Here is a 26,397-nt window from a genome sequence, read left to right as displayed (position 1 = left end):
CCCTTGAGTCTGAAAGGATGGTAAAGGGCCGTGGCAGGCTGACTGGTCTTGCCAAACCCTGACAGACAATGGGTTTAGAAGAGAAAAAAGCCCCTGGGAGTCCTGACTCACCAAGGCTGAGCTCAGCTCAGCCTTGTGACTGCTCAGCTCTGGAGGCTTCTGTGCCCAGTGGTCCTCCACCTCCACTCATAGTTACCCCTGCCACCTGCTCCACCCCAGATTATCCCTAGGGAGAGGGCTCTGCCGGACATCATCCAAGGTGATGCTGTCCCTCTGTCAGGCTAAGGACACAGAACTGTCCACAGCTATCACGTTGGTTGTGGAGGCAGAGCTGCAGGTTGACTGCTTTGTCAAGATCATCACACCCATCTTACAGATAGAGAAATGGAGGCAGAGAACTCTTCATTGACTTGCTCAGATTCACTGAGAAACCTGAGGTTTAATCCCAGTTATGCTGCCTAGTGCTAAGCATTCTGACGCTTCCCAGAAGCAGCTTACACGTGTCCATGAGCACTGGGATGAGAGGTCTGGTGGAGGAGGGGTGAGGGTTGTCCAGTCTGAGCCCTGGCAGATGTACCTGCTGAGCCAGTGCAGGGCCCACTTCCTCCACATGTCCTGGACCCTGCTGCTAGATACCTACCCTAAGGCCAAGAGGTCCCTCTTGGGGCCAGACATGCACCTCACCTGCCAGGCCCAGGGCCATAGGGAGCAGAGAGAGGTAGAAGGGGTCCTCTCAGTAACTGGTTCCCAGGGGACATGCTGAAGAGAGGATTCAATGCTGACAGAGCCTACTGGAACCATTCTCACCACTGATGAGAAAGCCTGGCTTCGTGGAAGCCTGTTAGGCCTTAGCAAGGGAGGGACTCCCCTCAGAAGCCTCTGCCTCGGCGTCTTCTCTAACACTGGCCACCTCCCAGAGGCCTCAGTTCAATGCGAGCACCTTGGACAGGCCAAGATGTGTGCCAGGCCGAGGGACAGCAAGTGGAGCAGGAGGAGGCAGTGGAAGGAGATAGTTGTAGCCGAGCTGTGAGAGCCCTCCTCTCAGACCACCATGAAGAGAGGGCCACTCTGGCCAGCCGGTGACGGTCTCCAGGCTCCAGCAGGTGCTGGCCAGGGGGGTTAGATGTAGACATCTGTCAGCCATCTGGAAGGCCTGCCTGGGTCGGAGAGACCACACATGGGCGGTGGAGCTGCTCCGTTAGCCTCTCTGGGTCCACTCCAGGGCACAGATCTCCTCCCCAGCTCCTGGCCTTCTCTTCCACACCCCCACAGGGCTGGGCTCAGACACAGGCATCTCTGTTAGTCTACGGTAACAATAAGGCTCCTCAGGGACCACCACTCTGGCACAAACAGCCTGACCACACCCCAAGTGTTTATCTCCTATGTATGGAAAGAAAAGCAGGACTGCCCCTTCCCTTCCTGGCCCTCCCACCACTGGCCCTGCCTCTGCCACACACATGCCACACAAATGCAGACGCTCTCAGTCCACTGCGAAAACAAGCCACAGGGCTGGGAGATGGCTGGACAACAAAGCCACAAGGCACAGAGTCTGGAAAAAACCTGGTGTGGAGAGCTCTCTATTGAACACAGAGTCCCAGCATCTGCTCTGCTCTCCCACCCACTCCAGGACCTCTCTCTGTCCCCCGTTCCTTGGCTTGGGTCCCCCGCTCATTCCATTCTGGGTCCTCCTCAGCCGACAATCATCACAGGGGACAGATGCCTCCACACTGCCCGATCCAGGGCCTCAAGTCCATTCCTTGGAGAGCCCTGCCCAGCTGCGGCCAGCCTGTGGGCCCCTCGGCCCAGGCGTGCCCTGGCTCTCCAGGCGGGAAGTGCCTGCTGCTCCAGCCCCAGCCTCCTCTTCAAGGCTCCAGTTCCCGGGAGAGGCGGGACAGTTCCCGCTGGTTGTTGATGACCTTCAGCTGCTGGACATAAGCCCAGGTGCTGGCTGGACTTCGGGTGCTCAGGGACTGCTCCGAGCCTGGCAGGATGGGGGAGGCAGTCAGGGAGAAGACAGACACCACTTTGCAGAGCCAATCCCTTCCCCATCCAAGGAGCAAATGGGCCTCATTGCCCTCCGCTACCCACCCTGCCACTTCCCACCCTCCACCACCCACTGTGCGGGCCATCAAGACCATTACCCCTCCTCCCCGATCTCGGGGAAGAAAAGCACTTGGTTAAGACAAGAAAAGCAGGTCCCCAATATCACATATAGCATAATATCCCTTTTCTAAGTTCAAAAACAACTAAAACTAAAGACTATTTTGTTGTCATTAAATATATATGTCTGTGTGTGTATGTATGTAAGTATACATATATTTATAATATGAGGCATTTAAAAGATATACATGTGTGTGTGTGAGAGAGAGAGAGAGAGAGAGAGAGTGAGAGAGGGAAAGCTATCTTAAAGAACAAGAAAATGCCCTGGCCGGGTAGCTCAGCTGCTTAGAGCATCGCCCCTATACGCCAAGGTTTCAGGTTTGATCCTCGGCCAGGGCACATACAGGAATCAACCAATGAATGCGTAAGTAAGTGAAACAACAAACTGATGTTTCCCTCTCTCTCTAAAACCAATAAAAAAATGTTTTAAAAGTTTCATTAAAAAAACAAAACAAGACAATGAGTAACTTGAAATTCAGGATAGTGGTTACCACGGGTGCGGAGGCCAGGGGGCAGGAGAGGGGAACATGATGTAGGAGGTTTTGTTGTCAATGTGCTTATGTGTGGACTGGGTCCAGAAATATTTATTATATTATCAGAATAAGCACACACATAAAATACAATAAAAGGCCAACGATGACAGTGTGGCATGAACTGCGGATTACGATTAATACCATTTCATGCAACTGAGGGCCAGTTTTTAAAAGGCAGGTCTGGAGCAAGCCTGCCTGGGTTGCAGCTCTCTCGCTAACTAGCATGGCCTTCTGCAGGCAACGTCAACACCAAGCCCGTGTGCGCATCTTTAAGTTGGGGTAACATTCCACCTACTTCACAGAGGTATTGTGAAGTTATCAGCATGTGTCATATATGTATCACACATGCAAGTGCCCACACATGTGAGCCACGGCTAACTCACTGGCGCCCACCCCGCCCCCACTCACATGTAGAAATCCTCGCTGCTTGGCCGTCCTCGTGGAGGTGGGAGACGCGGCTTCGGAGTGGTGAGAGAGGCACTGGGTATGGGGAGAGGTGGGAGTCAGGGAGACAGAGCCAAGCCTGGAGGGGGATACTGGGGGGGCTCCTACCCTGGGGGACAGGTCCTCTCACCGTTGCTGTGGCTTCGGCAGTGGTGCAGCATCCGCACGGCTCTGGCCATCATCCTCTACGCACAAAGCAAGGGTGTAAGGCTGGGCCTGGGGGCAGAACCCTGGCCTGGCCTGGGGGCAGCTGGGAACCCGAGTTCCCTCTGAGTGGGGTGCTCTTAGAGACTAAGAAGCTGGGGGGGGGGGGGTCATGTCTGTTCTGCCCCAGCACAGGCCAAGGCCCAGCAGGAGCCGGGAAGTGGGAAGAACAGAGACCAGGAAGGGCTCCGAGAGGAGGAGGCCTGGGAGGGGGTCTGGTTGAGGCTGCCACCCCAGCACCCCCAGTAGAGGCCTCCAGTACACAGTGGAGTTAGGCAAGGGTTATTTTTAAATAAGCACTCACATTCATATTATTAATAACGTTAGGCCATTTCTCACCTCCTGCCCCCTCCCAAAGTCAGAGTTATATCCCCCAACCCACTCCAGTTGTAGACAACTACTGTCCTTGAACTCACCATCTTCTCAAAGTTGATGAGATTCTCCACCAGGGTGTGGTTTCCCTCGTGGATAAAGGTCATGTCTGCAAAGAAACTGATTGTGGTGATAGGTCCCCTTTCCCTTTCAGCGGCCCAGGAAAGGCGAAGGACCAATAATGAGCTTCAGTCCTGTCCCACCCTCACACTGCCTTCTTCCTCGGGCTCCCCTTTGACCTCCTGGAGTAATTTCTTTGTATCTCTTGGGTCTCATATCATAGGCAATCTAATGTCACCAATATCTGTCTGCATGTCCTAACTCTGCTTCTAGCCTGTGAACTCATTCATCTTAGTGCCCCTCAAGGAGTCAGCACATGGGAATTGCTCAGAGAGGGTTGGGTGGGCATCCAGACAGGCACAGGAATGAGTAATAGGATGCAGCCCAGCCAGTGTGGCTCAGAAGTTGAACATTAACCTGTGAACCAGGAGGTCACTTTTGATTCCCAGTCAGGACACATGCCCAGGTTGTGGGCTTAATCCCCAGCAGGGGGCGAGCAGGAGGCAGACAATCAATGACTCGCTCTCATCATTGATGTTTCTCTCTCTCCCTCTCCCTCTTCCTCTCCCTTCCTCTCTCTGAAATCAATAAAAACATATAGAAAAAATAATAATAATGGGATGGAGGCTGGAAGGTAATGTCTGGTCCTATTACCTTTGAGAAGAAGAGGCATGAAGGGGATGACAGGAGGGGAGAGCTTGGTCAGGGCCAGTCGATACACTCGGTGGTTCCATGAGGGATCCTGGGAGAGAAGAAGCCACAGTGAGACAGGGTGGGTCCCCACACCATAGCTCACCACATACCACAACACAACCAAATGCCCCACCCCACCACGAAGGACCATATGCCCGTCCCCTTGGAGCTCAGCCTTTCCTCAGGGCTAGATCTCACCCAGGCAGGCTCTGGGGCAGGTGGAAAGGCCCTGTTTACATGTGGCTTCCTGGCTTCCAATTAGCGCCCAAGGAAACTTCATGGCCATTAGTCCTGGGGCCCTGAGCTTTCATGGGTCTCTCTCTCTCTCTCTCTCACCCCACCCCCACCTCTCTCTGGCAGATAAGTTCCATTGACCCTCTTGAGCCACCAGGTGAATTTTTTTCTCAAGAGTACCCAGATCCATATTGATAAAAATGCCTCCGAGCCAGTTTTCTCTTGAATATTGTCAAAACCTTTCAAAATCCCCAGTAATTCTTGGGAGTTGAAGTTCAGCTCAACTCTTTCCTCATTTTTTGGCCTACTCCGGTCCACAGGCTCCTGGAGTCTTCGAGGGCCCACTGACAGGCCCTGGCACACTGTGGGTGCTGGTCCTGGGACCTGCTTCCTGAGTCCTGAGGCAGGTCAGCTGGAGACCAGCGTTCCCCTGATATTTCCACGGCACCTCAGACCCCAGGGCCAGACACTGCATGTGCCTGTCCTGGTCTTCACACAGGACCTCAGAGCCACAGCAAACGTACTTCCTCAATACCTACACATCCTGAGGGATATACTATTCTATGCACTGTTACGATAGTGCTAAACACCCCTTCTTAAGCCAGCTCCCCAAACCCATGGGCCAGAGAGAACCAGGCCTCAGCTCAGGGTTGGAAACCTTGGACATGACAAGGACAAGTAGAGGGGATACTGGGAAGCCAAGAATTAGGGTTTCTGGAGGGACAAGCTGAGGCCCAGCACTCACCAGCAGCCTCTCAAGGGCTGAGTACAGCTTCCGGACTTTGTGGGGCAGCCGCTGAGAAGGAGAGGTACATGGAGACATCACTGCTCCTGTCCGCAGCAGGACTCCCAGGATGGGCTTAGGGCCCGACCTCAGGACTGGGGTGGGGAGGGCCTGGCTGCCCCCTTCCAGGTCACACCTACCTCCCAGGTATGAGCCAGGCGGCTGATGGCTGAGTTGCTGAGGCCAAACATGACAGCAAAGAAGGAGTTGAGGTTCTTTTGTTCCTTCAGGCTGTTGGCAGAAGAGCCAGAGACCCTCAGGGGAAGCAGCCTCACCCACAGAGCCCCACATCAAGACAGCATCCAGGCCTGCAACCCACAACCAGGCAGGCCAGGCCAGTGCTGCCTTTGGGGGGACTGGAGCTGGATGGGGTATAGAGGCAGAGGCTCCAGGAGACCCAGGGGATGGCAGAGTTGGCAACACACTGACCAGGCACAGGGAGATCTAATAAAAAGTGGCCTAAAGAGTCTGCCACACATCCCATAGTCCCCCACAGGCACTCACTGGGCTGCCAGCTTAATGAACTTCCTGAGCAGCTGTGCCCGAGGGCCAGGCACTGGGCAGAGACACAGCTCTGTGGCCACCCAGTACTGCAGCTCATTGAAGCGACGCATGAAGCGCTCCAAATTGGCGGTGGTGACATCGCGCAGGTGCTGGGGGCCCAGCACGTAGTGGATCAGTTCCACCTAGGTGCGGGGCAGCACAAGAGATCAGCACAGGCCAGGCAAAGTGCCCTGCCACCTGCTGTCCTCCCCTCAGCTCTGTTCCCTGCACCTGGTGAATACTGTTGAAGAGGTTCCAGTCATGGTCCGTCAGCTGGCCTGCCAGGTCCTTGGCGCTCACCAGGTCCAGCCCCTCAGCAGAACCCACCGTGGGCCCCAGCTGCTCAGGGTGTGGAGTCTGCAGGTGGAAGAGCACTCAGTGGGGTAGCAGAGGAATCCAGAGGAAAGGTATCAGGGGGAGGAAAGAGTTTGGGGTAGACTCTGTGACCGCGATCAGAAGAGTGTTGGGGAGGGCAGGGATGCTGAAGGGAGTGAGGGGACCTCTAAAGGATGGGGTTTCCCAAGGAGGCATCTTCCTGACAGCTCCCCAATACTGAGACCCATCCCTGTAGGACTCCTATGGCCTGGGGAACCCCTAATGGGGGCAGGTCTTCCTCTTTCTCCTTGAGAGCTCCCAACCATCTCTCCCTTCCCCCATCCTTTGGAATACCCCATCAGCTGAGGCCCACTCCTTCCTCTTCCCGGTTAAGACCCAGCAGCAGCCAGACCAGGCCCCCTCTCTCCTCAGCATCCATCCCTACCACCCCCAAAACACAGATCTTCCCTGGGTCCTGGCGCCCTGCCTGTCCATACCAGCTCATGCACTTCCTGTGGGTTGACAACAAAGAGCCGCTCGTTGAGCCCCAGGGATGTGGCCACACCACGGGCATCTGGCTGCAGGCCAATGGCATCTGCAAAGAGAGCAAAGGATGCACTAGGTGGGGACAGGAAGCAAGGCCGGGGAGCAGCTGGAGGCAGAGTGGAGGCCCTGTTTGGGAGGCTGGGAGGTCCTTCTCCTAGTATTAGGGTTAGAGTCCTGGGCAGGTGCTCTAAATGCACAGGTGCATGTGTCCGCACACCCACACTGCCCAGGGTAGCACACTCGAGGAGAATGAAGGGGATGCTTAGTGAGACAGGAAGACCGTGGGCAAGGTGGGAACCTCCCTGAGCCTTAGTTTCCTCCTTTGTCAAATGGAGACAATAAGACTTGCCCTGACTATGCACAGTCAAATGAACTATTTTCTACAAATAGTGGCTATAAGTATATGATACATATAATAGCCCTATGAAAACTGGGAAATGCCTTTACAGAAGTCTTGGTGTTGATTTTCATCAGCTCGTGTGGACTAGGATCGTGTTTTTGGTCGTGTTTGAGTCCTCAGTCCCTAGACCCGTAGCCTCCAAAGTAAGGCACACAAGGCCATCAATGTGTCCAGGAAAAAATATTAGCGCTTCTACTTAAATTTAGTTTTCTCATACATTTTGCACCTCTATTTTGTGTACAGTTTTATAATTACATAACATTCGTGTACGAATTCATGTATATGACTTACAAGGAAACGAACACATAGCAGGGAATTTGTAATAAAATATCAAGGGTGTCCATCAAAACACAAGAGATCTGTTCTCTAAACAGCACCTGCACATAGTAGAGCGTCAATAAATGTTGGCTTTGGGCAACCGCAACTCTCCAGGTGGCCACCAGAGGGCAGTGCTTCCAGAGCACTTACAGGCACAGGTGGCTTCCTCCTCTCCCCAGGTCCTGAAGGGAGAAGGTCTTGCTTTTCTGCCCCCACTCCTTGCCATTATTCTCTGGATGCCCCTAATTCCAGTCTACCCTGGGCTCCAGCTGTCAGACCTGGGCAGCATCCTTCACAGACAACAGTGGTTTTTAATGTACCAAGTTCTCCAATGGCAGGTCTTAAAAATCCACGCTGCCCTCTTCTGAGTACTGGCTTTATGCCAGGTGCCATGCTAAGTGCTTTACACACAGCATCTCATTTCATAGTCACAGCAGGCCCATGCGATAGGTCCAGTTACAGAGCACCTTTGACAGACAAGGAAACAGAGGCTCAGAGAGGTTAAGCAACCTGCCCAGGATCACACAGCTTACTAGCAGCGGATCTCGGCTTCCAACACAGGTCTGGGAGTCCAGGCCATGCTCTTAACCATCAAGCTTAACTATCTTACCTGCCACAGCACCTCTAGCTCCCAGCACATTGCTGGCCCACAGCTGATCCTCAGATATGTTTGCTGACTGACTAAATGAATAAAGACTACCTAAAGTCAAAGGCTAGCTACACTCACTATGAGAGCTTGGGAAAATCGCTTAATCCCTTTGAGTTTCAGTTTCCTTGTCTGAAAATAGAATAAAAGTGCCTATCTCATAATATTGTTATTGGGTTAAATGAATACATAAGCCTGATAATAATACTAGTCTCAGCTAATACCTAAGGGGTGCGATGTGCCAGACATCACTCTAAACACTGCCATAGATGAGCTCACTTAGTCCTCACAATTCCTCTGTGGAGCACGTACTTTTATTACCCCCATTTCACAGATGATGAAACAAAGCACAGGGAGATGAAGTACCCTGCCCAAGGACAAGCAGAGAGGGAGCTAAAGTGCTGGGATCAAATGCAGGCACCATATTTAAGGCACTTTGAAGAGACATCATCAACCTCCCTTAAATGCTACCCATCATTAACATTGATGAAGGTAATAAAGGTGATGATGTTTAATTGGGGGATCTGGGCATGGCTCTGAGGGAGCCCCTCCCTTTGGGCCACCCTTCTCAGACACACAACTCACCACCCGCAGAGTTGACCTTCACCAACACCTGTCCCTTGGTCCAGCCATCCTCCTGGGCCAACGCTGCCATCACCTCTCTCACTGAAGCTGTCACAGGCAGCTGCAGGGTTAGCACCGAGTGGTCCGGCCGGCAGATGTCATAGGGGACTGGAGAGGAAGACTGGGCTGAGCTGCGGGAGGGGGCTGCTTGGTCTCCCCACTCCAGGAGACAGAAGGCAGCAAACAGTGGGAGGGGTCCCAAGGAGGCAGGCAAGGGCGCTAAGGAGAAGCCTGGGTGGGCACACTACGCGGAGCAGGTGGGGGCAGGCCCTGAGCCAAGGAGAGGAGGAGGCTGGAACTGAGGCCCCGGGGAGCACAGGGTGCCATCCTTGGCAGGGCACACAGTTGTCAAGGGTGACCGCAGCAGAGTGTGAGCTATATCCTGGCTGTCTCAGACCACCCACCTTTGTCCCCAACTCGGATGGCACAATTGCTGCTGGGGAGGGGCTCGTCCTGGCCGGGGAGCCAAACAGGCATGTTCCGAGCCTGAGAGGGAGAGAAAGTAAGGCTGGGAGGACACAGAGGGGAGCCTGCAGGGCCGGGAAGGGGCCTTTGTCACTGGGAGCATGGGGCCTCACAGCAGGCACACCAACGGGCTCTGCTTGCTGAGTGAACCTGAGCCCTGGGCCCAAGGATCCAGGAGAGGAGACAGAGCAGGGCTAAGAACGAGGGTGTGTCACCCTGCTGCCTTCTGTCTCCTGGAGTGGGGAGACCAAGCAGCTGTTCTAATGGGAACACACCTCAGCTGGTTTTCTCCTCTCTCTCCTCCTTCGGCTACCATTTGCTAGTTTGCTGTTGCTATTTGCTACATGTGAGGCTAAGGACATGCTTATTTTAAGTATCTAAATATTCAGGATCGTCCTTTGACAAAAATATTGTCATTATTATTATTGCCGTTATACAGATGAGATAAATTAGTCTCAGAGAGGTTAAGTAACATGCCCAAAGCAACACAGCTGCTAAGGGACCCCACTGGAATCCTAACCTGCTCCTCCCTCTTTCTGTGCTCTTATCTACCAACACGCAACTGTGTCAACTGCCCTGTCAAACCCACAACCCCTCTCCTGTGGGCCCCTCCCCTCACACCCTGCAGGTCTCAGCTCCAGCAGTTACTTCCCAGGGACACTCTTCCTGACCCTGACCCTGAGTCAACCATTCCCTTCCCTGCTGTCACAGACCCCTGTCATAGCCCTTAGACAGCATGAGATTTGTTCAGCAGCTCTGTCCCTCACTTGACTGTCAGCCCCTTAAGGACGGCGTGGCTCTCCCAGCCCACTACTGCATCATGGGCTCCTAGCACAGTGCCTGGCACACGAGGACCATTCCACGCTGGTTCCCGAGTGCCAGCCACAGGCCAGGCAGTGCTGTGAGCTCTGGGGAGACAGAGGTCAGGGCCCATCATGCATGAAACCAGCAGTCTAGAGGGATGTGACAGATACTAACAGCCAGTAAACTAGACAAATGAAACAACTCCACATGGTGACAGTGCTTTAAAGAAAATCATAGTAGACACCTTGAAAGCCAGTGGCCAGTGGAGGGGTGCTCTGGACAGAGAGACGGAAAGGGGCCTCTCTGGAAACCCAACATTTTGGCTGAGATCAGAACGATAAGAAGGATCCAGGTAGTCAAAAAGCCAGAGAAAGAAAGTTCCAGGCCCTGAGGTGGGAACAAGCTTCACCTATAGAAGAGAAGGAGCCCATGAGCATCTTCAGCAGGGAGGAGAGGGGACGGGTGAGGAGGGAGAGGCAGCTGGGCATGGGGAGACTGGGAAGACCAGGTGAGGCCTTTAGATTTTATTCCCAATGCAGCATTTCCCACAGTCAGCCCAAGCTACCTTCCAGCCCCTTTCCCACCATTCCTTAACCAAATCTCAGCTCCAGTCACCTCTTCTTGTCCCCCTTTCCTCCCCCCTGGGCCCCTGCGGGGAATAGCACTGGCCACCTCTGACACCCTTCCTCTGGGCTCCCGCACTGGCCACCAGGAGCGACCGAGTCTCAGAGGCTGCCTTCAGGCACCATGGCTCACCTCCCAGGTGAGTTAAGTGGGGGGGGGGGGGGGGGGGGAGGGGTGACCTTAGACCTCTGTGTCCCCGTAGGACCTGGCCCTGGCACCACATGAAGCCATATGAACACCAGTCCCAGGCCCAAGGGTACGTCTGTGCATGGGGAACCTTCCACACAGAGCCCCTCAGATGGGGGATGAAGGAGGGACCCTGCAGTGCCCAGAGGAGCAGAGGGGAGAAGCTGGAGTCGACAAGGCAAGAGAAGCCGATGCAGAGCAGACACCTTTATCTGAGGAGATGTGTTTCCACAGCCATTTTCCAACCTGTGGAGCAAGGGAGAAGGGAGGTGAGACTGGAGGGTCAGGAGCAGGGAGGTGCCTGGGGCTCTGGGTCCCATCCACCCTCACCCGAGGTCCAGAGTTCCATGGACTTGGTGAACATCACCTAGAAAGCGACGCAGCTGGGGCTGAAACTGGGCATGGGTCCTGCGATTTCCCCAGGCCAGAGGGAAGGGAAAGAGCTCAAGAGGGAAATGGGCCCAAGTGTCAGATGGATCAGGTTCTGGTTGAGGTGAGCTGTCCCCATGGGAGTGTCTGGGAAGGGGAAGCGAGACTCTAGGAAATTTACAGGGTGGGGCCGGCAGGAACTGGCACCGGTAATAAATATGTGCCGGATGGAGGAAGTGAGAACAGCAGGTGCACTCGGGATAGGAGAGTGACACACAACTGACTGTGTGGTGTGTGAAAATGGTTGAGCGCATGACATGACACAAGGGTGAAGAGTAAGGGGATTGGTGAGAACAGCTATTGAAATAAGCAGACTAGACAGGTGAGCAACCACAGGCAACACTCGCACGACACGCGCCATGTGCAAGGCACCGCTCTGCGCCCTGAAGGTGCAGTAACCCTTTCCACCCATGCAAGGAGGCAGGTGCTCCCCCAGATTACAGACGCGAGCCCAAGCCCAGGGCGGGTGCGGTCATGTGTTCCGGGCGGCACACCTGTGAGTGGTGCTGCCTGGGTTTAAAGGGTTTAAAGCCATATGTTTGAGTCCCGAGCTGGTGTGGCCAGTTCCCGAGGAGCTGCCTGTCATGCATGTGACAAGTTAACTTAGAGCCAGAGCATCACCTGTGGTGCCGCCGCCTCTCCGGCCACTGCTCCCGCAGCAGGTTGCTAAGCCGAGCATCCCTGCTCACCAGGTCTGAGAGTTTCTGGGAGGAGCCAAGATTCATTGAGAGGCTGTAGCCGTGTCCACCCAGGCAGCCCTGTCCAGCCCCGCATCACTCCCAGGTACCTGGAGAAAGCTGCTGGCCACAGGGTCAGTGTGGAGCATGGGGCCGTACAGGGCCACCCACTGGCTGACCAGCCGCAGGATCTGCTGTCTCTTGTTGCAGATGTAGGTGTTGCGCTCCTGCTCACTGCCTCCAGTGGGCTCCGCGTGGAAGGTGGGCGCCAGTCAAGGAAACCACAGCATCCAGCTGAGCCACCCACCACACCTCAGGCAAAGGGAGGGCAGGATTCCCAGGGCCCGCTGACAAGCTAGGTCTGGCATGAGGCTGGTGCTTTGGAGGGTTCGGCACAGCCATGCTATGAACGATTCCTTCTCCCCACTCCACACACATTCTAGTCACTCTGGGGCTGGAAGGATATTGGTGCAGGAGGGCAGCGCAGAGCTGGGTGCTGGGCATGAAGACTCTGTGGGTCAGGAGGAAGTCACTGAGGAATGTCTCTGCAGGGCAGGCAGGGATGGGGAGACAGGTGGGAGGTGGGGCTTCAGAGGCCAAGCCCACTGAATACAGGTTCGCTCACAGTTGGAATGCCCATGCCCCAATCCCACATGGTCAAGGCACCATCGATGCCCAGCCCCTGTGACTCCACTCTCTACCCAAGCCAAGAGCACAGGAATGAGGACCAATCCAGCACCCAGTCAGGTCAGATGCAGGGGCCTAGCCCTCTCCCAGGCTGCGCTGGCCACATGACGAGTCAGAGAGCAGGCACGTGTCTCTTGCCCCTACCTGTTGGATCATGAGCACTGGAATCAGGCCTCATGGCCTCCAACAGCAGTTCAAGGATCTTCTCCGGGGTGCCAGACATCACCGTATACCTATTAGAAACGGCCAATCCATGCCCTGTGCCACCACTCCCCCTCCCACAACCAGGGCAGACGTCAGTAATCAATCATATCACTCTTCCCTATTTGCCTGCCCTGCCCCACCTTAGGGTGGAGGGGTGGCTGGTTCAGGGGGTGCATCTTAGTCCCAGGATGTCTCTCCACCCACAGAGGCCAGCGGGCAGGGGTATAACATGGAGGAAGTAAGTAAAGCCTGAGAAAAGGAAGGAGAGAAGGTAGAGAGGAAGCTTGGCGGGTGTGTTACCGGTTCCTGCCTGGGGTTGGAGGGCAAGAAGAGCCAGCGCCCTGGGAGGTTCTCTCCAGCACCAACACCACTTTGCCATGTTCTTCCAGCCTTATGGTCTTTGCTTCCACATCCTGAAGAACGAGCCCCACCCAGTGCTCAGCACACACCATGACCCCTTTCCCCACTTCTAGGGCCTCTCCCTACACCGCCCACATTCCAGGCCTAGAGCCCCACAAGGACCCTCAGCCCTTCTCCCACCCCATTCAACACCCACCACTTGGATCTGCCCCTCACTTCCACCCCTGCTCATCACACAGCCTGAGCTTCTCCCCTGCTCCATCCCTCTCCGGCCTCCCTCTGTGGATCCCACTCTCCACTACACTGCCCCCCTTGCACCCTAGTCCCCCAGCTCTCTGGAGCCCCACTGCCCCCATGGTCTCCCACATAGAGCTGAGTTCATGGGGCTCCCTGAACCTTGTCGGCATGTTGTGGACTTCCTCATACACCCAGGGCTGTGCCCCCAGCGCCAGCCATCATCTCCGAGCCTCTCCATCTCCTCTCTCCCTGCCCTTCCCAGGCTCTCTCTGGTCCCTCCTCTTCTCCAGAGCACTGTCCTTGCCATGTCCCCTGCCCTCGCCACCCCCAGCAACGGCACCTTGATGATACGGTTGAAGTCCTGTTTGTCCACTCGGAGAAAATGACAGTTATCCTCTCGCAGGATGATGGTGGCCGCCCGGGGCGCATCATTCACCAGAGCCAGCTGCCCAAAGTCGTCTCCCTCATGCAGTGTGGTCACCAGCCCCTGGAGCCAGGCCTTAGTCACAACCTACCCACAGGCCCTCAGCCCTCAGGAAACAGACCCACAACAGGGAGAAGCACCAAGGCAAGAGACTTGGGTAATCAGCAGTGGGTCCACCAGAGGCACTGCCCACGGGGACACGGACCAGGGAGCAGTCACAGCCCAGGGAGCTGGGGAAGGAAGGAGGACTCACCTTGCCATGGGTCACCACATTGACGGATCCCTTCCAGATAATGTACCACGAGGTGCCCTTGTCCCCCTGGCTGAACACTGAGAAGAGCAAAGATCAGCACACCCCCAGCACCCATGGGGCCTCCACCCATGCCCAGGTCCCTGGTGCCCAGCTTGCTGCCAAATGTCTGACTTACACACAGTCCCCGCCTTGCTGTGTGGTTCAAAGAGCAGAACTGCTGCTAATTCTCGCTTCACCTGTGGGGCAGGGAGAGGAGGGTCAGTGGGCAAGTCCAGGGCAGAAGGCCAGGTTCGGGGTGAACAGGTAAGGTCCAAAAGCATGAGTGCTTGGGGGCAGAGATGTGGCTAGGTCAGGTAGCCTGGGATTTGGCAGGAGACAAAGCAAGGTACGCAATGGGCTAAGAGAGGCAGAAAGATTTTCAGACAAGGATGCTGGGAGCAGGAAATTAGATGGAAATTTCCAAGCCATAGGCAGAAGGGGAGGGAAGTGTGCTCTGGCCAGCAGCTGGCGCCTCCTCAGGTTGGTCACAAGGAGAGGGGCTCCTGGGGAAAGGGCGGGGCAGGCCCTGTGGACTAACCGAGTTGGAGAGGTGGGCCACAGCCTTGATGTGCAGCAGCTCCTCAAAGATGAGCTCCAGCTCCTCGTCTGTGCGCTGCCCAGGGCTGCAGGCAAGGGAGGGCCAGGAAGCCAAGGATGAACTCTGGGCCAGAGGCCAGGGGTGGGGACCTCTCACCCACACAGCACAGGTCTGGGGCCAGCTAGTGCCTCGGTGAGGATTGTTATCACTAACAGGCCAGCCATTCCCAAGTTCACACTGTGTGCCAGACATGGGACTAAGCACTTCACACGCATCATTTCAATCGGCCCTCACGACAACCCATGACGTGGGCATTCTTAATCTCCTTGGACAGAAGAGGAAGCTGGCTCTGAAAGGCCCAAGGCCACCTAGCCAGTGGCCAGTAGAACTGGAATTTGAACACAGACCTGCCTGAGGACTCATAGCCCACCCTCTCTCAGCCATGGCTGTCCTTCAGAGTGGGCAGGGTCTTCAGGGGTCTTGGGCCCCACACCCTCAGTTACAGAGGAAGAAACCGGTTCAGCGAGGGAAGGAGGGTTCAGATCCCACAGCAAGTCTGGCAGAATGCAGAGCAGAGCCCAGACCTCTGATCCATCCAGGGTCCTTGCCCTCAGCAAGAAGTAAGGGATCCCCTCAGAGAGGAAACTGAGAAACTATGGGATCTTAGAACCATGTGGGACCTGGGGTCGCGGGGTATAGGGTTCAGAGTGCCAACTCACGGCTTTCGAAGTGCCACAGTGAGCAGGGCATCAGGCCCTCTCTGGGAAAGCAGGGCCAAGGCCTCAACCAGCTCCTCCTCCAGCTCATGGACTCCCGCAGGCTCCGGCTCTGGCCCCGGGAACCGGTAGAATTGAGTGTCTCGGTCCTGGAAGGTCCAGTCATGTTTCACTGCGGGGAAGAGGCCCAGAGGTGGGAGAGGAGAGGAAATTGAGACTGTGTGGGTATAGAGGCCCCATCCCTCTTTATCCTGGATGCCTGCTCCCCAGGATTGCCCAGACCCAGGTGCCCTGCCCTGGGCTCAGGCTCACCATGGCAGAGGGCACCTTCATCTAGCAGGACTTGGCAGATTCCCACAGCTTGGCTCCGTGAATGGACCCCAAGCCCCAAGGTCAAGATCCCATCCACCAGCTCCCGGCCTGAGCAGCATTGCCTGTAAGAGTTGAAGGGGACAGGGAAATGGAAGGAGAGTCAAATGGCAGGATGGGAGAGGGCAGAAGGAGGAACTTTCCATCCTAAAGGCACCTTCCTAGGCCCAGACCCAGTTCTGCTAGAAGCAGGGCCAGTCCCAGATGCCTGGAATAGAATAAAAGGAAGCGATAACAGAGGGAGTGGGTCAGGAGGTAAGCAAGGCCTTCACTCACCGATAGAGCCTAAGGTGGTACTTTCGGTCTCGGATGAGGTTCTGGCAGGTGGCCAGGAGATGCCGATGCAGTTGCCTCCCAGCCCTGAGCACCCTCTCTGTGGACGCCTAGGAGGGGGGCAGCACAGCTGGCTCAGGCCCTGACCCGGCCATGCTGCCCCCTCCCAGCTCCACCCTTGGGCTTGTACCTGCTCCAGGCTCACACTGAAATCCAGGGACTCCTCGCTGTTGGTGAGTGGTGTCTGAGGGCAACGGGAAAGTCCACACGTTAGCGCCAGGCTTCCTTCAAATCCAGCTCCTCGATCCCACCCCTCCCCATCCCCCCACCACTTGCTCTATCCCCGACTCCAAAGGCATCCATTTAGCTGCTCATTCAACAAATACAGTAGTCTCCCTCTTATCTGTGGTTTTGTTTTTCAAGGTTTCAGTCACTCGCACTCAACTATGGTCCAAATGGAAAATTCCAGAAATAAAACAATTTATGTTTTAAATTGTGTGCCATTCTAAATAGTGTGATATTATGCTGTCCCCCTGGGATGTGAATCACCTCTTTGTCCAGCGTATCCACACTGCATAAGCCACCCACCAATTAGTCACTTAGTAGCCGTCTGGGTCATCAGATCCACTGTTGTGGTATCCCAGAGCTTGTGTCCAAGTAACCCTTAGCCCTGGCAGGGTGGCACCGTTGGTTGTAGTGTCATCCCATGCACCAAAAGGTTTCAGGTTCGCTTCCTGGTCAGGGCACATACCTAGGTTTCCGGTTTGATCCCCGGTCGGGGCACGTACGGGAGGCAACTGATTGATGTTTCTCTTTCTTTCTCTCTTTCTCTCCCTTCCTCTCTCTAAAATCAATAAACATAGCCCTGGCCCATTTGGCTCAGTGGTCAGAGCATCAGTCTGCGGACTGAAGGGTCCCAGGTTTGATTCCGACCAAGGGCAGGTACCTTGGTTGCAGGCTCGATCCCCAGCCCTGGTCAGGGTGCATGCAGGAGGCAACCAATCGATGTGTCTCTCTCACATCAATATCTCTCCCTCTCTCTCCCTTTCTCTCTCTCCCTCCCTCCCCTCTCTCTGAAAAGCAATGGAAAAAATATCCTCAGTTGAGGATTAAAAAAATAAATAAATAATAAAATCAATAAGTATATCCTTGGGTGAGGGTAAAAAAAAGTAACCCTTATTTTACTTAATAATGGCCCCAAAGCACACCAGTAGTGATGCTAGAGATTTGGACATGCCAACGACAATCAGTAAAGTGCTTCCTATAAGTACAAAGATATATATGTATAGGAAAAAACATAGTATATATAGGATTCAGTACCATCCCTGGTTTCAGGTATGTGCTGGAAGTCTTGGAACATAACCCCTGAGATGAGGGGCAACAACTGTAAGCAAATACTCACTGGGCACCCCGTGTGCCTGGCACCACTTCTTCCCCACCCTGCCACCCTGTCCCCAGACACCTAAGCACTTCATCCCTACAGATGAGCACCTCGAGATCCCAGTTCTGCCTACTCAGGGCCCAGCTGCGCCCAGGCTCCGAGGTACACTGCTCCCAGAAGACCATGAGGACGTGAGATAAGAAGACCCTGAGAGGCCAGGAGTGAGTGGCTTGGGGAGGCCTAGAACACTTGCTCCTCGGCTGGGGTCCCAAGGCCTGATCCCAGAGCCAAGGTCTGTCCCCAACCACAGGACCGTGGGCAAACCTCCTGCCCTGTGTGAGCCTCGGTGCAATCCTTGGAGCCAAACTCCTGGGTTCAAATCCCTGCTCCTCCATTTATCAGCATTGTGACTCTCAATCTGATTTAACCACTCCCTGCCTCAGTTTCCTTGCCTATAAAATCTACAAACTCATAAAACCCATTCAGGTTTTTGGAAGGCTTACGTGAGTTAATATACAGTGAATGTTTAGAGCACTGCCTGGCATATAGTTGTATGACCATGTTAGCTATTATTACTCGTCTGTGAGCAAACAGCAGCTGCTTGCTCAAAAGGCCCTTTCCTCTCTGAGATGCTGCTGCCAGGCCATAACCCCGTACGAGCGAGGAGGGCTCGGAAGCACACAGGACTGGCTCTGGAAGACAGGGTTTACATAGAAAAACATTGGTTAACAAGGTTTCCTGCCTTTTGTATCAGCTGAGCCACCCAGCCTATGTGCCCGGGATGTTGGCCATGAAAACCTCTCCAGACCCCTTTTTCTGCCACCTGAGAACTGGAATTTGTGGGCATCTCTGGACAGGGCGCCCTACCCTGTAAGAGCCCTCCCAAAGGCAGAGCACTTTACAAAGCACGATCACTTCTGTGATTCCCTCTGATCCTGTATTAAATAGGATCATAGGATCAGACGTGAACTGGGCGGGGCAGGTATTATCTGTCCTCTTTGATTTATGAGGAAACAAAACTCTTGAGGTGAAGTGCTCAGGTAATTCAGTCATACATACTTAAGACAGCCAGACGCCACGGATAAACTCGAGTTCTGACCAGAAGTGTTCACATTCTTGGTCTCCTTGGTCTCGCTCCACCCACCACACCTTCTCCTTCCTCTCCCTTCCCCCTTCTCAGCAGCTCTCTCTCTCTCTCTCCTGCTTTCCCATCTGCACTCAGGTCCCTGAAAATGACCTGGCTGGGGAGCTGGGGTACAACCAGGCCTGGGGCCAGAACCCCCTCCCTTGGCCCTGGCATCTTCTACCATGTGCCAGGCAGAGGCCTGAGATCTGGCGTGTGTAGACGCTTGGCCCAGCGCTGGGCGGAAGTCACTAGGTGTCCCAAGGGTATCCCTGCCCGGGTCATGGGGCCCAGCCTGGTGCCAGACACAGAGCCCTGGAGACTTAGCAACAGGAAATGAGGAGGAGGAGGAGGAGCCAGGGAAGGAGGAAGGGCAGGAATGCTACCCAGCCAGCCCCTAGTGTTGGAACAAACAGTGCCGAGTGCTAATGACTTGTTGTTAGAGTCAAAATGCCCAGGTGGCCCCAGTCCCTGCCCCAGCTCCCTCTGGTGCCCACAACCCAGGCTCCAGCACACGATCCCTTCCTGGTATTATTCTGACCCTGGAAGGCGCATCAGGAGGGGAGGTGCCAGGTCATGTGTTCAGGCTGGTCACCACCCAGATCTCAGATCCACAGGCCTTGCTCAAGCATTTCCTGACCTGCCCCAGGGGATGAGCATGAGGGTCAGAGGCTGGAGGCTCTGGCCCATCAGAGCTGAGGAGGGGACCTAAAAGCAGCCTCTCATTTTGCCAAGGAAAGCAGGTGTCCAGAGAGATGAAGAAACTCACATACTGCTTAGAAATGGAAGACCTGCCCTAGCCGGTTTGGCTCGGTTGTTAGAGCATCGGTCCGTGGGCTGAAGGGTCCTGGGTTCGATTCCAGCTATGGGCACATACCTTGGTTGCAGGCTCAATCCCTGGCCCCCTGGTCAACATGAGAGCGGAAGGCAACCAATCGATATGTATCTCACACATCAATGTTTCTATCTCTCTGTCTCTCTCCCCTTCCACTCTCTCTGAAAAGCAATGAAAAAAGTATCCTCGGGTAAGGATAAAAAAAAAAAAAAGAAAGAAAGAAATGGAAGAGCCTACTGAATAACTGCTACCAACACTGACCCTGAATGTAGGTGTTTGTCTCCTATTTCATACTAGGGAGAGGCAGCTCAGAGGTTACATAACCTACCCCGAGATTAGGTAAATATAAGCATCAGGATTCACACTGTCCATCTGATTCCAAAACCCATGCTCTTAGCCACTGTGCCCTGCTATCTTCATGGCAACTACCCCGTTTCCCCCACTGTGCCACAGAGCTTGAGATAGTAGAGGTATTCTACCCTCAGGAATGTTCCATGGGCAAGTAAGCCCGGGGAACACTGGGTAAAACAAATTCAAAAGGTTTGTTACCATAGTCCCTGGGGGCCTCTACCGTGTCACGGTGGGGGGTACTATTCAGGGGCAATGGTCAAGTGTGTGGGCTCTGGAGCTGGATGCCTGGGTTCAAATCCTGGTTTCCCCCATTACCAGCTGGTTGTGTGACCTTGGGCTGCTTATTAACCTCTCTGTGCTTCAGTTTCCTCACCTGTTCAATGGGGTTGGTGATAAAAGTGCCTATCCCATAGAGTTATTATGAGGATCAAATGAGTTAATAATAGAAAGCACTTGGAGCAGTGCCTGGCTTGTAGTAACTGCTTAGTAAATGTTAAATAACTTGATTAATCTCTATTTCATGATGAGCACCTTTTACCTGGACACTGCAAGAAATGTACCTTGGCTGACCCTGTCCCTGATCTGATTGCCCCTGAGTGTCAGCTTAGGGGTTCTTGGTGGGAAAGAAGTAGCTGACATGGGTAGAGGTAAAGGTCCTCGTCCACCACCTCCTCTCAAGTCTTCACAGGAAGGACCCAGGGAGGAAGAGGAGTTGCTACCTAGCTCCCGTGGCACCAGCGCCATGGCCTGCCCCACCCTCCCTCCCTGTCGCCCAGTGTCAGAGCCCCACTGGCAGTGCAAGCACAGAGCCAGACAGACACATGGGGACCTGTCCATTAGGCTATGTCTAGGGTCTCAGGCCAGGATTATTTGTGGTGGGACAAGGAGAGGATGCATGGGGTGGGGTGGTGTTTTGGGGTGTCAGTGTTACCATCGCAGCAAGAGCCTGGACTCTGCAGCCACATTACCCAGGACCAAAGTCCATCTTTGTCCCTTAGCAGCTGTGTAACTCTGGACCTGTCACTTAGCCTCCCAGTGTCTCTGTTTTCTTATCTCTAAAAGAGATGATGACATTAGTACCTATCTCACAGGCTATGCGAGAGTATTTGATATGATAAAGGTCTTATAAGAGTGCCTGGGACATAAGCCCTAGGTAACTACCAGCTACTGCCATTATTTGGACAGGTTGGATGAAAGCATGTTTTCTGAGTTAGAACATAGAAACACCACCCCCAAAACAATCACTGAAAGAGAAGCATCCCAGGCCTCTGTGAGCTCACCGGGACCCACCAGAGGTCATCCAGATCTTGCCCCTGCATCTAGACAGATTGATCCCTCTGCTGGTTGCCAGACACCAGACAATCTCCTCTCCCCTTCATGTTTTCCAGAACAAGAATATCGCTGTTCTTCGATTCCATTCCAGTGTCACCTATGTCAGAGTTGGTAAGTCCTTTCTGTATCTAGCCTCAGGCCCTCCTGCTGTAACCTGCTTTTATTTTTCTCTTGTCCTGGTCTAGAGGGAACAGAAAGTGCTCTCTTTAGCCCTCAGGAAGTTGATGGGTTTCCCCTTGGTTTTCTCAGAGGTAGGCATGGACTGCATAACTGCCAGCACTGTCCTCCTGGGACTCTGGGCTCTTCTCCCTCACAAGATCCACCCTTCACCCTGTGTGTGCATACTTCCTGCCTAGCACTTGTCCCTCATGTGAGCTCTTCATGGGCCAAAGGCATCATCCAGAGATGAGAGGTATAGCTTTATAGGTACCCAGAGTCTCAAACACAGACACAATGGGCTGAGACTACCCCACCCCCATTTCCCAGAGAGGTCCTCAGGAGAGGGTGTGGCCCCTGACCCAGCCCTAAAAATCTAAGTTCCCTCCAATCACCAATCCCCACTTGCCCCCAAACCTGGAGGGGAGGGGCCTTGTTTCTGTGCCTTTGACCCCATTTATACTCCAGCAACCCTCACTCCCACCCTTCCGCCCTCCCCAAGCACACCAGGGGTTGGAGTTGTCAGGAGACAGCCTGGCGGCCTCCTCTACCCACTCCCAGACTTTGGGTCCCAGGGGATCCTCCAGTGACCTCATTGTCCTAGCACCTGACCTTCCCCCCACTTTCCACCTTGCCTCTACAAGCTGGGAAGAGGACAGGAAATACACAAGTAATTATAGCCTGAGAGGGAAGGAGGGAGGGAATGTTCCAGCCCACTGGCTCCAAGCAGTAGCTACTGCCCATGAACCGGAAGGGGGGGGGGGGACAGCTAAGCCCAGAAGTGACCAGCTCCCTTGCCTCCTCCAGAGCCCCATCTTGAGCAGGACCCAGGCCCAAGAGGCCGCTTATCAGGAAGACCCTGGGAGGGTGGGTTTGGGGGACTGCCACCTAGGTTCTCCTCTCAATTCTGTTTGTGAGGATGACTCCGTCATGTTGGTGGGCCTCAGTATTCTCAACTTAGCCTCAGGTTTTGGTAAATATAAATGGTGGTTGAGAGAGGTAGGAGGAAGGAGGCAGAAGGTGGTGGTCATTCTACTCAGTGGGACTTGCCCATAAGAGATGAGCTTTCCCAAGTCTGTCACCTGTTCTTGCTTTCTCCTTCCATCCCTTTACCCAAATGTCCTCCCAGCACCCCACATACACACACACACACACACGGGGGCACACAAGACACACACTGAATCTCAGGTGAAGTCACTCAATTAAGTCTGGGTGGTTGGGGAGAGCTCCTCTGATGATTTGGATCCTGCACCCCACCCCACCATTACCCCCCTCCTGCTCTCTCCTTCACCTCTGCACTTCCAGAGGTGTTTTCTACTGGCAAGGAAGCTCCAGTCATCTCAGAGTCTCTAAACTTCTCAGAATCCTTCCCTGAGCTCCACGAAGCCAGATGCCAAGCAGTGTTCACATGACCACCTCACCCCAAAATAAAAAAGCAGAATTGGTGCAGTTCAGTCACTCACTAAAGGAGAGTGTTGCCACGGTGATACATCGAGAATAGTAACCAAGCTTACCTCACCCCTGACTCGACCTGCCCCCCAGTGTTTCTCACATGCCTCCCACCCCCACACGGAGAACACACAAGCACCTAACCCAAGGCACACGGAGGTGATGGGTAAATGACAAATCCCTTGCCTCTTCCCCCATATGCCTACATGGGGGCACTTGGGCACCACACACACATGCTGGATGCAGCTGTGTGAGCCACCCACGCATACCATAACTAAGCTGCCTGACCCACTGTCTATCTGGCAGTAGCCCCTACACCCCCAGAGCGAATTGGGCCACCACCAGTAAGCCCTGGCTCCCTATCCAGATGCTCCACCAGCCCTGGTCCCTGGCTTGGGCAGGCCATGAGCACTCACCCAGCGAAGCCCCTGGATGCGGCTGGGGCGCTGGTGCTCAAGCAGCAGCTGGTAGGAGTAGCTTCGGGGCCGGTGCATCCTCCTCAGCACCATGTTGAGCAGCGTCGCCTCCGGCACCAGGTCTGGAAGGCCGCCCACCTGTGGTGCTCCCAGGGCTGAGCTGTACTCCACAATCAGGCCCACCTGCCAGCGGCTCTCACCTGGCCAGCCCACCTGTGAGGAGCGGAGGACGGCGGACAGCCATGGGGCTGGGGCAGCTGGACCAGGACCCGACTCCCCAGGCACACGGCTTCCTTAGAGTCCTCCTGACTGGTCAGGCGGAGGTGCCGCAGCCCTGCCAGGAGCTGGGGGAGGGACAGGAAGACCTTCGCCCGGCCGCCGGGCTGGCGCACTCAGGGGTCCCCCGCTGGCCCAGGCAGGGCCCTCCTTCCCGGTCTTCTTTGGACTTCTGCTCCACCCCGCTGTCCAAGGCCCTGCAGGGATCTCCACCACCTCCCAGTTTGAGGCTATGGGCCCACTGGATCCCCCAGAAATGGAGCTTCGGCTCAAACCCTTCTCCCCTCCTCCCTCACCCCTGACCAGCCCCCTCTTTCCCACCCAAGCTCCCCATCGCGTCAGCTTCCTCTTCGGCCGCTCCTGGCCCCTGGCCCCACCTTACCCACCTTCATGATCCTTCTCAAGCTCCTCCGGCCGTGCAGGCCCTAGCGAAAGGCTGGGGGGACCCCCCGCGAGCCCCAGTGAGCTCCCATAGGGGGATCCTGGAGGGGTGCGTGCTCTTAGTCCCAGGCGCAGTGACCAGGGCCAGTTCCTAGCCGGACCCGGGGCCAGAGCAGCCAGAGGCAGGGCTGGGAGGAGAGGCTCCTCTCGGGTGGGTGGAGGGCTGGGGGCCTGCGGGGGCTCCCCCCCTCGGCAACAAGGAGCCCCAGCCTCCACCTCCGTCCCAGACGAGAGAGCCAGCTGGCACAGGGCACTGAAGCGAGGCTGCAGCTGGCACTGGTCCGGGCGGGAGCTGTCACACCCCCTGCGCTGCCCGCCCCCTTCCCCTCCCCGGACACGCCGAGTGGGCAGGGGGGAGGCGCCGGGCCCTACGGTCCGGGAGTGCGTACGACTGGGGGGGGGGGGGGGGGAGGCACGGGCAGGGGTGGAGACCGGACTCTGGGGTATGCAGAGCGGGCAAGAGCCAGAGCCCTGAGAAACCCCAGGGAGCAGGAGCGCCCCGGGGTGTGCGCCCGGGCCAGTAGGCCCAGGTGGCCGAGCAGGGACCGTGAGTGGCCGCACCGGCCGCCACGTGGCCAGGAGGAGAAATGCAAACAAGGAAACCGGGGAAGGGGGAGGGGGGTGAGTCATTGTGGCCCCACCCGGGAGGGAAATCCGGGCTGGGGCCGCTTCCCGGCTGGGGCGTCCAGCCTCCTGTTTCGGTTCAGGGTCTGGAACAGCCCGGGGGAGGGATTAGGCTGCTTTCCGGTGGGGAACCCCACTGCCCAGCCTCCCACCGCTGCGCTCCCGTGTGCACACCCCACGCCCCACTCTCCGCCCTAAAGGCACCGGGCGCAGTTGGGGACGTTGAGGCTGGAGAGGAAGGACTGCGCTCCGGGAGGGATGAAGCTGTGGCTGAGCCTCAAGAGAAGAGGGGCTTTTAGAGGGCCTCGCCCTCCCCGCGCTTTCCCAGGCGACCGGAGGGCGGAAGCGCAGGCCCGGGACTGCAGTCCTGTGCAGGCTCTGTACCAAGGCTCGACCGCTCCCAGGGCCTCAGTTTCCACCACCGCGCACGTGGCCCAGCGCAGCCTCTTCGCCCCACTCCTGCTTCGACAGGGCGGGGAGACATTGGCCCCGCGACAGCGCCTCCCGCGGCGCCTGGTAATTGCTCAGCGAGTTAATGAGGGTTTTAGAAAGAGGCGCGCGCCCCGCCCCCGGCTTTCTAGGACTCGCTCCCTTTTGGCCCTGTCTCTGTCCCTTTCCCTTTGCTGGGAGCCTGCCTGGACTGGGGGAAAACACATCTCTAACAATTCATCCCCTTGCTCTGGGACACCGAGTCCTCCCCATCTTACACCAATGATTTTTTTCTTGGAGTTGGGGTGAGGTTGCCAGTTTTAATTGTGATTAATGTGAATTAGAAAACCTTCCCAGGAGCTTATCAAAATGCAACCCCCAATTCAGATTTAGTCCTGTCGGTATGAAATAGAAAATCTGTATTTTGAATAAACACTCCCAGTCTCTCTGCCGTGTCCGCACTTTGAGAAACCACAGTGGAGTTTTTAATGCCCCTCCAGGGAAGGAGGGGAACCAGAGGATGAACCTGGCCCCAAACCCAAATCCAGCTGCCCAAGCTCTGGGAATATGGAAGGAAGAACAACTTGAATATTGGCAGGAGGGGATGGATAACAGGTTGGGGTCACTGGTGTGCTTGGGGAAGTGTGTTCAGGGGTTAGGTGTGGGGAGTGTTGCTATGGCCAGTCACCTGGTGTAGAAGCTCTTGCAGGGGAGTTTCCAGAGACTGTCAGTAGGGTCAGAATACTATTCCTACTGCCCCTACTTTGGGCGGGTGGGAAAGGAGATGGGGAATGAGGCAGGACATCTGCTTCTGTGGGCCACTCAGTGGGCCACAGCAGCTGCAAGTGCCTGGCACGGTTCCAAGTGCTTCACATGTATGCAGTCTCTGCCACTGCCCTATGAATTAGTACCACTGTTATTCTCACTTTGCAGATGGGGAAACTGAGGCTCGGGGGTATTAAGAAACTTGTCAAGGCCACACAGCTAGTAAATATTGGAGCCAGGGCTTGAACTCAGGCTATCTAGCTTCACTTAACCCCCATGCTATGCTGTGCTGTGTATATACCATATTCATGCTTTTAGTCTGGACTATATGTCTAAGAGAGGAAGCTAAGGGGTGCAAACTGAGGGGTGGGGTACAAGGATTTAAAGAAAGTCATTTAAAGTGGTAAAAATGGAAGTGTCCCAAACCCCTTTTTTTTCCACATCTTTCTCATTCCTCCTTCCTGGAAGACTGAGAAGATGGCCTGGTGATTCCCTTTTCACTGGTAGACAGGGAGACCATCGGAGTTGGACCTTCCACTTGTCTCATTCTTATAACTGGCAGGCAAAGCCCCCTGCCTCCCACCAAGGCAGATGATGGGGCAGGTTTTTATGGCTCAGGATTCCAGGGTGGTGGCTGGCCAGTGGAATGACCGCTCAG

At 55.2% G+C, this 26,397-nt stretch overlaps 1 protein-coding gene across 4 annotated transcripts; it reads right to left on the bottom strand.

Moving 5' to 3' along the window:
* Positions 1–401: 401 nt before the first annotated feature.
* On the bottom strand, positions 402–24,492 carry RAPGEF3 (Rap guanine nucleotide exchange factor 3). Of its 4 annotated transcripts, none has more exons than XM_081130607.1 (29): positions 23,867–24,492; positions 23,205–23,417; positions 16,352–16,405; positions 16,165–16,271; positions 15,832–15,953; positions 15,523–15,691; positions 14,804–14,888; positions 14,402–14,462; positions 14,227–14,303; positions 13,890–14,036; positions 13,253–13,365; positions 12,893–12,981; positions 12,528–12,606; positions 12,172–12,322; positions 12,006–12,088; positions 11,162–11,201; positions 10,390–10,554; positions 9,281–9,362; positions 8,838–8,984; positions 6,840–6,937; positions 6,259–6,384; positions 5,989–6,170; positions 5,625–5,715; positions 5,446–5,496; positions 4,428–4,515; positions 3,758–3,822; positions 3,268–3,322; positions 3,102–3,173; positions 402–1,981 (listed from the first exon to the last, which is right to left on the bottom strand). In XM_081130607.1, the coding sequence occupies exons 1-29, from the start codon at positions 23,870–23,872 to the stop codon at positions 1,863–1,865; spliced, it is 2,937 nt and encodes a 978-aa protein (XP_080986733.1). In that variant the 5' UTR covers positions 23,873–24,492; the 3' UTR covers positions 402–1,862. The 4 variants fall into 4 exon arrangements, with proteins under 4 accessions (XP_080986733.1, XP_080986734.1, XP_080986735.1 ...); XM_081130608.1 differs by having other exon boundaries at positions 16,367–16,405; positions 23,867–24,078; XM_081130609.1 differs by lacking the exon at positions 10,390–10,554 and having other exon boundaries at positions 23,867–24,193.
* Between the last annotated feature and the right edge of the window lie 1,905 nt (positions 24,493–26,397).

Source organism: Miniopterus schreibersii (assembly GCF_964146895.1).
Source record: "Miniopterus schreibersii genome assembly, chromosome: 2".
NCBI lineage: Eukaryota > Metazoa > Chordata > Mammalia > Chiroptera > Miniopteridae > Miniopterus > Miniopterus schreibersii.
The sequence above is the reverse complement of the archived record's forward strand: the minus strand, read 5'-3'. Positions and strand labels throughout refer to the sequence as shown.

What these genes read in the sequence shown, in the direction of transcription:
- RAPGEF3 (XM_081130607.1), bottom strand. An exon ending in CAGTGCTCATGATCCAACAG is followed by an intron (nt 12,607 to 12,892) that starts GTAGGGGCAAGA and finishes CCTGCCCTGCAG; the next exon opens with AGACATTCCTCAGTGACTTC. An exon ending in GAGAGGCGGCGGCACCACAG is followed by an intron (nt 11,202 to 12,005) that starts GTGATGCTCTGG and finishes CTTGCTCCACAG; the next exon opens with GTTGGAAAATGGCTGTGGAA.